Consider the following 11,888-nt stretch of genomic DNA (forward strand, 5'->3'; position numbering starts at 1 on the left):
AAGGCACTTTATGGCTTAAAGCAGGGTTCAAAGCAGTGGTATCATAAATTTGATGCATGTATGAGGTCTCAAGGATATAAAAGGAGTGAAGAGGAGCTAGATGATGGCTCGATGATCATTCTAGTTTGTATGTTGATGACATGCTCATAGCTGGGAAATCCATTGTGAAAATTGCCAACTTGAAGAAAACACTTAGCAATAATTTTGCAATGAAATATTTGGGGGATGTTACACATTTTCTTGGCATGCAAATCAAAAGAGATTGTAAACGTCGTATTCTTGAGTTATCTCAGGAAACATACATTGAGAAAGTTTTGCAGCGTTTCAATATGCAGGGGGGAAAGCATTGAGTACCCCAATGCAAGCATTCTTGAAACTCAGCAAGGAAGATGCACCCAAATCTGATGTTGAGCGAGCTGAAACGGCTAAGGTACCATATTCTTCGGCAGTGGGCAGTCTCATGTATGCTATGGTGGCCACAAGACCAGACATTGCTTTTGCAGTGGGAGTGGTGAGCCGATATATGGCAAATCCTGGCAGCAAAGCATTGGGAAGCAGTGAAGCACATTCTTAGGTACCTTAAAGGTACGCTCGACACGTGTTTATGCTTTGAGAACAGTGATGCATCCATCGTGGGTTATGCGGATGCAGACTATGCGGGTCCTGTTGACAGTAGGAGATCAACATCTGGCTATGTTTTCATATTTGCTCGAGCAACAGTAGCTTGGAGGTCATGTCTTCAAGATTGTACGTCGTCTTCCACTACGGAAGACGAGTACTTGGGATGGGGGAAATGGGAACAATACCCGGCACACAATATGCTTGCCTCTATAGCCCAGGGATCAACCGGCATCCCTACCCATACAATAACACACACACAACTGCCCAATCGGCAAGCGACTACTGCACACACCCGGTCTCAGACAACCCCGACTCCCATACCCAATCGTAAAGCATAACATGATAGCTTCTATCCAAAACCCCTTAAAACACCAAATACCTCCTATAAATGCACCTCAAAGTCGACAGACGCACACTCTTGTCCAATATTTGGCATGCACAACACCCAAATTTATGCAATTCAAAAACCGATTCAAAAACCCAATCTTCTGTAAAAGCCTCTCTAGCATACACCCCCTTCTATGGGAAGCGGACACCTGCTTTGCATATACGACTATTTCCTAGGGAACTCACACATGCCCAATATACAGACTTTGGCATTCATGAAGGAGAAAAACGGACAATATTTTTGAGCAAACACTACAGGGGTAATTTAAAGACTATAATTATGGAGATCGGATTGGCCGCAATTAGAGAGCATGTAGTGATCGATGCTCCTCCAAGAACTTTGCTCCTGCCGCCTTGCCAAGATTTCTCCATCTCGTGTGCTACGGCAGGCCTGGATTCCGCCCTCGTGGACCCCTACTTACAACAATATCCCCCGTCCTGCCTTTTCTCACGGCTAATTTCCTTGCCATGGTGACCAAACTACCTGCACTTTTATAGTCTTTTTTCTCACCAGCTTCTCTTAACGGCCTGCAAAGCTCTCCAAGCCCACGTTCGTGCAGTTCTTTGTGGCCTCCTATACCGAGGGAGCTCCCTTTCTTCGATCAGTCCACACCCCTTTCAAGACATTCCCAATTTACTTTCCAACGCTGAGGGCTTCTTCACGTCAGGTAGCTTATCCTTCTACTTTTGCAGGTGTCGACCCACCCCTATGATACCAGTTATCAGTGCTTGGCTTTTTCTTTACGTGGAGGTCTCCGCCATCCTCATAGCTGGCAGCCCTTCGATCTCTTGCAGGGATCACACTTGCAATTGGTGAGCTTCCTCATGCAGCCCTCAGACCTCAAAGGCCCGCCTCCCTCCTTCACCTTGCTTGTAACCCATCTCACAACCCTGCAGGTCAAGCTATCTCCAACTCACGACCTTTGCCTCTGTAGTGATCCTCTGATGCCTTCACACCTATGCAGCTTTCAACCATAACCTCCTCAAGCTAGCGTTGCCAGATCGCACCCAATACAGGTCTATGTTGGGCTCATCTCGGCCCTTCAACTTCTGCCACCTTCCTTGGAATTGCCCCTTTCTGGGCTCCTCTCTGATTACCCCTGCTTCTCCGCCCCATGTTGACGAGCCTCCTCATGCCCTTCTGTGGCACTGCCCTGCAAACCCGCCACCCTCCAACCCCTTGGTTTTGATGGGCTGCATCCCTCGTTTTCTTCAGTCCTTGGCCTCCCTCCCCTTTTCGGCCTCCTATCCATGGTATCTCGCCCCATGCTACACTTCTCATGCTGCCTTGCCACCTCACAGATGGCGCCCCTCCTCTCGCATGCCGGGAAAATGGCCGCCCTTTTTATGCTCGGCCTCCTTTCCTTTCCTTGACTCCATATATGTGGCACACTTGCTCACCTTCCTTCCCACAGTAAGCGATGCCATGCAATAAAAGTATTCAATTTTTTTTTTCCCTTTAAACTCCCTCGGCTTGCTGAACATTCCCACCGAGAGCAATCGGCACTCGGCCATATTGATAACGGCCTTTCATACCATACCACAAGAGCGCATGCTCCTATACCAAGGCTTGATAGCCACAAAAGAGCATAAAAAGTAGCTCCGAGGTGCCAAGATACCCGCAAAGAGCCCCATTTGGCACACATCCTGGCAGTAGAGTGTCGCGCAAACATCCAGCCCCAAATCCCATATCACAAACCTGATAGCACCTCTATCCAGCATCCCTTGTCTCACTCCCAAGATTGTGATATCAACACTTTCTCATGTCACCTGAATCCATCAAATAACTGCCCAATGTATCTATCACTTGCCTGCAAACGGCCATGCCCGGACCTCTTGCACTTCCATAGGTCGACCATCTTCAAGTGTAACATCATTGCTCAACCCCTCGTTGAGCATTCATGTCAACCGTACCATTATTTAGATAATATATCATTGCATAAGAAGAAACTGATAGATACTATGTACAAGAGCTAGATAAATAGCAGTAGATAGATAGAGAGAGATTCACTGTTTGCCGCACGCCCGGATCAAATGGAAAGCCATAGGCTCTCTCAATTGTGATGCAAACTCCACCAGGATCAAATACATGGCATTGAGCACATCCATGTGTCTGTAGTATTTGCATATTCAACCATTTTTTTGCACCTGTAAACCCAAAAACAAGCCTCTCGTGCAGCTTGTCATTGCATCGATCTTCAACTACCTGTATCCATATGCCGGCCTCATACACAAAATAAGCTTGTAAATCAATCTGTGAAGCATCTCCACTATACACCATGATTTTCTCACCTGATAGAGAGCTCTCCATAGCATACCTCTCATCACGAGAGCTTTGCAAACTGTGCAAAACTACCTGTAAAGCAACTCTCTAAAGCATGTCCATCAATAGCACAACACCCACCTTTGGCAACCTGTCTTCCACTACCACTGCTGCTTGGAGAACCAAGCCTACCTACTCCTCAAGCATACCCTTTGCTTTAAGTCCTTCAAATGGCGCACACTCTATACCTAACTCACCATTCCAATCTTCGTCCACCATAGCTTGTGATACTTCATCTTCAACCACTTTGGGTGAGAGCAAATCGGATTGCTCAATCACTAGCTCTTGAATGTCAACCTGTTCTTCTAGGACTGCTTTAGTTACAACCATATCATTGGCTAAGCAAGAAAGAAAGCCATGATCTATCACCTCGTTCTCTGGTATGATGACATCATCCACATCTTCTAGAATGCACTGCTGCTCTTCAATACAATGGATAGGGCAAGGTTGCCCAACCCCCTGGCTAGCTTCTTCATGTATAGCTTCGACAATCGCTTTGTCAACATCTTCAAACTTTTCCTGCGAGCTCTGATCCATAGCTTCATTTGATTCTTCATGCATACACTCTTCGGCTAGGACCGCATCCTTGCTAGCCGGGCTAACAAACTCTTGTACAACATCACACCAGCTTGGAGGCACAAATTCAAACGAAGAACTGAAACAGCTTACCAACAATGAAGCAACTATCTCTTTGACGCTTGAACTCCCCTTTGGCTTCATGGCATGAAGCAACTCCGTTGTCGAACTATATCCATAGTCTGTCGGCTTCAACAAACCCATCACCAACTTCTTCTTTGCTTTCCTGCTCTTTGCCTTGGCTAAGGAGACATCATCTGCATAACTTTCCATATCGGCAAGCTCGACCTTCTCTCTAATCTTTGGATGTAGTCACTCCAAAAACCTCTCTAACTTGAAGTAGTCATTGCCTCGAGATTGTGTAGCAGCTTCTAATTGCTGCCAAATATCTTCAAATTGCTTTAAAAAGGTTGTAAACTCACCGCTTACATCTTGCTTCAAAACCTTTAGTTTTGCATCCAATTCTGCAGGCAAAATTCTCTGCTTGGAAGTCTTGGATAAACCGAGCTCGAACCACCTTCCATGACTGCCGATCAGGAACTCCTAACCCCTCGAACCAAGCTTTGGCTTTCCCTCGCATCACCAGCGGCATAGCCCTTGACTTGGCTTCGTCGGTCACCATCCGCATCGACAACATCCAGAGCTCCACATCTGACATCCAATCTTCAGCATCTTGCTCACCTGAGAACACCAACTCAAAATCTGGCACCATATTACTGCACCACGCCATCACTTGAGCAATCGGTATATCCTCAGTGGGGGAAAAAGGAACAACACCCTGCACACAATACACTGCCTCCCTATAGCCCAAGGTAATAGTCCACACCCCTACCCACACAGATTCACACACACACACTCACTTTTTTGCAAACTTCCAATGCACAAGCTCGCCTACTAGCATTCCTGACCATACACAATCACTCCTGAACACCCACACATAATTGACCTAGCAACACACCACCACACTCTTGCATCAGGTCTCTCTCACACAGACTGTTTGCACTATCTCTTCCCTTCTCTCTCTGCACACACACACACACACACACACACACACACACACACACACACACACACACACACACACACACACAAAGACCCTGAGCCAACGCTACCATGGGTTAACCAGCACAAGACGAGATGAAAGAATAGATCAAAGACGCTAATACAAGCTAACTTCTTTGAAAAAAACGATGGGTACAATGGTGATGATGATAACACAAAGGAGTGGCGGCATTAGGCTTATCCTTCTTTGCGCTCGTGGCCTCTTTCTCTATGCCCCTCAAGGATGGCGGCTTCATTCTCTGTAGCAACATTTGGTGGCCACTTCAATTGCAGCCCTCGGCTCCCTTTACTTGCTCCAAACTCTGCTCGGCTGCCCAATGGCGCCCCAACTCCTCTGATGTAGAATTACTTTGTACTTGTTCAAAGATGATACTACTATTGGTAAGTCTCGGGTGACCTGATCGCCTACACCCAATTGCCCTCTCTCATTCCTACCCCATGTGAAACATCGTCCACTAGCATCCACTGCAACACAATGGCATGAAGCAGAACCAAAAGCAACATATACAATGGAAGAGGTCGAGGACGAGATGGCGAAGGAAAGGCCGCACCAATGCTGTCATTCGGGGTCTTGCGACCAATGTGATCCCACGCCGTGCTGCCACAGAGCAAAAGCTCACCTTCCTTCACCTCCTCCTCTTCCGGCTTTTCCTCGTCCTTGGTCGTCTGCAGGTCCCGACCCTGTGTTTGCTTCTTTCATGCCCTCCTTTCTGCAAGGTAGTGCCCCCCTACTTCAACAATGCCCTCCAAGGTTCAACAGTGCCGTCCTCCTCTCATGATAGCCCTGCAATACCGCCCCCTCCAACCAGCACTCCCTATCCTGAGATGGCCGCCCCCCTTTCTTGACATGACGGCTCCCTTCTGTAGTAGCCCTTCTTTGAACCCGACCAAAGCCTCTTCAAGCTTCTGCAGGAGCCGCACTTGCAATCCGCGAGCCCCCTCAACAGCCCTGTAGCGCTGGCTTTTTTGTACTCTACTCTGCTCACCGCCTCCAACAAAGGTCGTGACCCACCCTCGTGGTACTCCTACCCCTTGGCTCCTCAAAAAAACTGTGGTGCTGCCCTGCAACAGCGCATAACCCTCCCAATCCTTCGTTTGATGAGCTGCAGCCCTCGCGGCTGCCCTTGTAAGCTGCGCCACCCCGTGGCCCTCTTCTTCTGGATGTTCTCTCACTCCAGGCGGCCTGCCTCTCCTTCAAGGCTTGCCCACAGGTGTCCCCCTGCACCTAGAAACTCGCCCTGCTTTTTGAAATGTCGCCCTACCTCCCCCAGCTGTATAGCCCCGAGGAGTCGCTCCCCGCTTACATTCCCACCACCTTTCCCTTCTGTGGAGGCTCTCCCAGTCCCCCTTGCATGCAACTGGCCCGTGCGGCCCTCCTTTCTTGCCCACACCAAGCCTCCTCATGCAGTAACGCTCCCAATAGAGCACCCACATGTAACAGATGGCGCAGCTCCCTTGCATACCCACCACCTTTCTATATTTCTTTTTTTTGCAAAAGCTTTGACTTGGGCCGCTTTCCCACGTCTATGAAACTGCCGAAGGTCAGAAAAAACATTATTTTTTCCCCTTTAACCTCATTGCCTGTACACCCATAGCACGGCCTCCATCTCCACCACCTTTAAAGGAGTCATGCTTAACTTCCCATCGTGCTGCCATGAAAGAACCATCGCCCTTTCAAGTCAAGTTGATGATCATACCTATGGTCGACCACTTGCTTTGAACTCTGTATGCCATAAAACCCCACCATTTTCCGAGACGATGGCCTCACAATCTTTGCTAACTTGAAGTTGCAATTGTTATCCACCGGTGAGTCGACGCATCTTTGAGAGTTCTAGGTATCCCGATCAATTGAGCTTGAAAACCTTCTTTGGTCTGTTAAAATCCACATTTGACATACACATCTTTGAGAGTTCTAGGTATCCCGATCAATTGAGCTTGAAAACCTTCTTTGGTATGTTAAAATCCACATTTGACATATACATCCTACGGTACCTGTCACACTTGGCACCCAACATAGGCTCAAGCACATTATCGCGACACTGCCTGCTGCCATACACCTGCAATGAGCCCTTCCACGGGTTGACATATTCGAGTTGTACCATCATTGCCCACCCCCTCGTTGAGCATTTATGCTCGACCATAGAATTATTTAGGTAAAATAGCATTGCATAATAAGAAGTTGATAGATAGTATTTACATGAAGCAGTAGATAGATAGAGAGAGATTCACTGCCTATCGGAACACCCGCTTGGGTCAAATGGAAAGCCATAGGCTCTCCCAAGCATAGTGTAAACTCCAGCTGGATAAAAAATATGGCATTGAACACAGCCACCTGTCTCTCGTACATGCATAATCAACCATTTTATTGGACCTGTAAACCCAAAAAAAGCCTCTCGTGCAGCTTGGCATAGCATCGATCTTCAATTCCTTGTATCCATACGTTGGCTTCATACACAAAACAAGCTTGTAAACCAAGCTCTGAAGCATCTTTACCATACACCATGATTTTCTCACCTGCTAGAGAGCTCTCCATAACATACCTCTCGTCACGAGAGCTTTGCCAAATGTGTAACTACGTGTGAAGCGACTTTCAAAAGCATATCCATCAATAGCATAACACCAACCTTTGGCAACCTGTCTTCCACTACCACTGCTTCTTGGAGAACAAATCCTACCTGCTTCTCAAGTGTATCCCCTGTTGTAGGTCCTTCAAATGGCACACACTCTATACCTGACTCACCATGCCAATCTTCGTCCATTGTAGCCTGTGATGCTTCATCTTCAACCACTTCATGCGAGAGCAAATCGGATTGCTCAACCACCTTTGCCTACTCTTCAAGGACTTCTTCTATGACCACATCATCTGCCAAATGAGAAAGAAATCCATGACCTATTACCTTGTTCTCTGGCATGTCGACATCATCCACACCTTCTAGAATGCACTACCGCTCTTCAATACAATTGGTAGGGAAAGGTTGCCCAACCCCCTGGCTAGCTTCTTCTTGCACAGCTTCGACAATCGCTTTGCCAACATCTTGAAACTTTTCCTACGAGCTCTGATCCATAGCTTCATTTGATTCTTCATGCATACACTCTTCGGCTAGGACCGCATCCTTGCTAGTCGGGTTAACAAACTCTTGTACAGCATCACACCAGCTTGGAGGCAAAAATTGAAATGAAGAACTGAAACGGCTTACCAATGATGAAGCAACTATCTCTTTGATGCTTGAACTCCCCTTTGGCTTCATGGCATGACGCTACTCCATTGTCGAATCATATCCATAGTCTGCCGGCTTCAACAAACCCATCACCAGCTTCTTCTTTGCTTTCTTGCTCTTTGCCTTGGCTAAGGAGACATCATCTGCATGACTTTCCATATCGGCAAGCTCGACCTTCTCTCTTATCTTTGGATGTAGACACTCCAAAAACCTCTTTAACTTGAAGTAGTCGTTGCCTCGAGATTGTGTAGCAGCTTCTAATTGCTGCCAAATATCTTCAAATTGCTTTAAAAAGGTTGTAAACTCACCGCTTACATCTTGCTTCAAAACCTTCAGTTTTGCATCCAATTCTGCAGGCGAAATTCTCTGCTTGAAGTCTTGGATAACGAACCAACTTCCATGACTGTCGATCAAGAACTTCTAACCCCTCGAACCAAGCTTTGGATTTCCCTCGCATCACCAGCGGCATAGCCCTTGACTTGGCTTCATCGGTCACCATCCGCATCGACAACATCCAGAGCTCCACATCTGACATCCAATCTTCAGCATCTTGCTGACGTGAGAACACCAACTCAAAATCTGGCACCATATTACTGTACCACGCCATCACTTGAGAAATCAGTATATCCTCAGTGGGGGCACCACTGATGGGATGGGGGAAATGGGAACAATACCCGACACACAATATGCTTGCCTCTCTATAGCCCAAGGATCAACCCGCACCCCTACCCATACAAAAACACACAGGACTGCCCAATCGGCAAATGACTATTGCACACACCCGGTCTCAGACAACCCCGACTCCCATACCCAATCGCAACGCATAACATGATAGCTTCTATCCATAACCCCTTAAGACACGAAATACTCCTATAAATGCACCTCAAAGTCGACCGAAGCACACTCTTGTCCAATATTTGGCATGCACAACACCCAAATTTATGCAATTCAAAACCCGATTGAAAACCCCAATCTTCTGTAATCCTCTCTAGCATTCACCCCCTTCTATGGGAAGTGGACATCTGCTTTGCATATACGACTATTTCCTAGGGAACTCATACATGCCCAATATACAGACTTTGGCATTCATGAAGGAGAAAAACAACGGACAATATTTTTGAGCAAACACTGCAGGGGTTTAAAGACTATAATTATGGAGATCGGATTGGCCGCAATTAGAGAGCGTGTAGTGATCGATGCTCCTCCAAGAACTTTGCTCCTGCCGCCTTGCCAAGATTTCTCCTTCTCGTGCTTGGATTTAGAGGCCTTCTCATGTGCTACGACAGGCCTAGATTCCGCCCTTGTGGACCCCTACTTGCAGCAATATCCCCCGTCCTGCCTTTTCTCACGGCTCCCCTTCCTGCTAATTTCCTTGCCATGGCGATCAAACTACCTGCACTTTTATAGTCCTTTTGCTCACCAGCTTCTCTTAATGGCCTGCAAACCTCTCCAAGCCCACGGTCGTGCAATTCTCCGTGGCCTCCTATACCGAGGGAGCTCCCTTTCTTCAGTCCACACCCCTTTCAAGACATTCCCAATTTACTTTGCAGCACTGAGGGATTCTTCTCGTCAGGTATCTTATCCTTCTAATTTTGCAGGTGTCGATCCACCCCTGTGATACCAGTTAGCAGTGCTTGGCTTTTTCTTTACGTGGAGGTCTCCGCCATCCTCATAGCTGGCAGCCCTTCGATCTCTTGCAGGGATCACCCTTGCAATTGGTGAGCTTCCTCATGTAGCTCTCATACCTCAAAGGCCCGCCTCCCTCCTTCACCTTGCTTGTAACCCATCTCACAACCCTGCAGGTCAAGCTATCTCCAACTCACGACCGTTGTCTTTGTAGTGATCCTCTGATGCCTTCACGCTTATGCAGCTTCCAACCATAACCTCCTCAAGCCTGCGTTGCCAGATCGCACCCAATACAGGTCTAGGTTGGGGCTCATCTGGGCCCTTCAACTTCTGTCACCTTCCTTGGAATTGCCCCTCTCTAGGCTCCTCTCTGATCACCCCTGCTTCTCCGCCCCATGTTGGCGAGCCTCCTCATGCCCGCCTGTGGCACTGCCCTTCCGCAGACCCGCCACCCTCCAACCCCTTGGTTTTGATGGGCTGCATCCCTCGTTTTCTTCAGTCCTCGGCCTCCCTCCCGTTTTTGGCCTACTGTCCATGTTATCTCGCCCCATGCTACACTTCTCATGCCGCCTTGCCACCTCACAGATGGTGCCCCTGCTCTCGCATGCCGGGCAAATGGCCGCCCTTTCCATGCTCAGCCTCCTTTCCTTTCCTTGACTCCATATATTTGGCACACTTGCTCACCTTCCTTCCCACAGTAAGCGACGCCATGCAATAAAAGTATTCAAAACTTTTTTTCTCTTTAAACTCCCTCGGCTTGGTGAACATTCCCACCGAAAGCAATCGACCCTCGGCCATATTGATAGCGGCCTTTCATACCATACCACAAGAGCGCATGCTCCTATACCAAGGCTTGATAGCCACAAAAGAGCATAAAAAGTAGCTCCGAGGTGCTAAGATACCTGCAAAGAGCCGCATTTGGCATACACATCCTCGCACTAGAGTGTCACGCAGATATCCTGTCCCAAATCCCATATCACAAACCTGATAACACCTCTATCTAGCATCCCTTGTTTCATTCCCAAGCTTGTGATATCAACACTTGCTCCTGTCACCTGGCTCCATCAAATAACTACCCAATGTATCTATCACTTGCCTGCAAACGGCCATGCTCGGACCTCTTGCACTTCCATAGGTCGACCATCTTTAGCTGTACCAACGTTGCATTGTCGGATGCAAGTAAAGAGGCTGTATGGTTATCTCACTTGGTCAAAAATCTTGTCATTGATGAGACTCCAGTGATATATTGTGATAGTCAGAGTGCTCTTGCATTGGCAAGGAATCCCCTGTTTCACTCCAAATCGAAACACATTGAAGTCAAGTATCATCTCGTGAGAGATTTCTTGGCCAAAAAGCTCATTGATTTGGTCAAGGTACTCACTGACGACAACCCAGCAGATGCTTTGACAAAAGGCTTAGCTTTGGAGTAGTTTACACATTGCAGTGTTGATGGGTATAGGTTGAAGCCACTAGAATGCTTCACGGTTGTACATACCAGGTCACTTGGGCTGCGTTGGCCTTCAAGTGGGAGTTTGTTGGGATTTAGGCCAACTGGCCGGACATCCGACTTACTACTAACCCATCTACTAACTTAACCATTATACACTTATTCGTTAATACAATAGAATAAGGAGCTGCAACAACAGGATAATGTTGTTGTGCGCTCCACCCAAAGCCGGTCTCTCTCTCTCTCTCTGCTCTTGCACTTGCACTCACACACGCTTCTCGCGGCACCTTCAATCTTCACGGCTTCTTCACTCGCAGAGTGGATTTACAAAAAACCATGCAACTCCAGAATGACACTTTTCACGACATCATAGAGTATATGCATGTGCATATACTCAAGTATGCTGTGAACTTTGAAGACAATGCCATGCTGTGGTTGCCATGTGATCTGCTTCGCTACATCCACAAGGGAGACACTACATTTTCAAAGAGACTAGCCCGCTTTGAGGCGATTACAAAAGAGGTGAACCACTTCCGCCAAGTGACAAAGTATGTTGTAGACTCCTTCAAGAAGTGAAAAATTGGACAATCTTTCTTGTCCAACATTGCCACTCTCTTCTTGCTTTCCA

At 47.5% G+C, this 11,888-nt stretch overlaps 1 protein-coding gene and 2 pseudogenes across 1 annotated transcript; all 3 read right to left on the minus strand.

Moving 5' to 3' along the window:
• Window positions 1-234: 234 nt before the first annotated feature.
• LOC147441076 (uncharacterized) lies at window positions 235-4,239 on the minus strand. The gene has a single exon (XM_086482814.1). It carries the CDS (start codon window positions 4,178-4,180, stop codon window positions 3,464-3,466), a length of 717 nt encoding a protein of 238 aa, XP_086338940.1. The 5' UTR covers window positions 4,181-4,239; the 3' UTR covers window positions 235-3,463.
• An 86-nt stretch (window positions 4,240-4,325) lies between these two features.
• Window positions 4,326-10,957, minus strand: LOC147441077 (uncharacterized; annotated as a pseudogene).
• Window positions 6,849-10,418, minus strand: LOC147441078 (uncharacterized; annotated as a pseudogene).
• Window positions 10,958-11,888: the final 931 nt, after the last annotated feature.

This window comes from Adiantum capillus-veneris, chromosome 15 (assembly GCF_014529385.1).
Source record: "Adiantum capillus-veneris isolate H3 chromosome 15, ASM1452938v2, whole genome shotgun sequence".
Taxonomy (NCBI): domain Eukaryota; kingdom Viridiplantae; phylum Streptophyta; class Polypodiopsida; order Polypodiales; family Pteridaceae; genus Adiantum; species Adiantum capillus-veneris.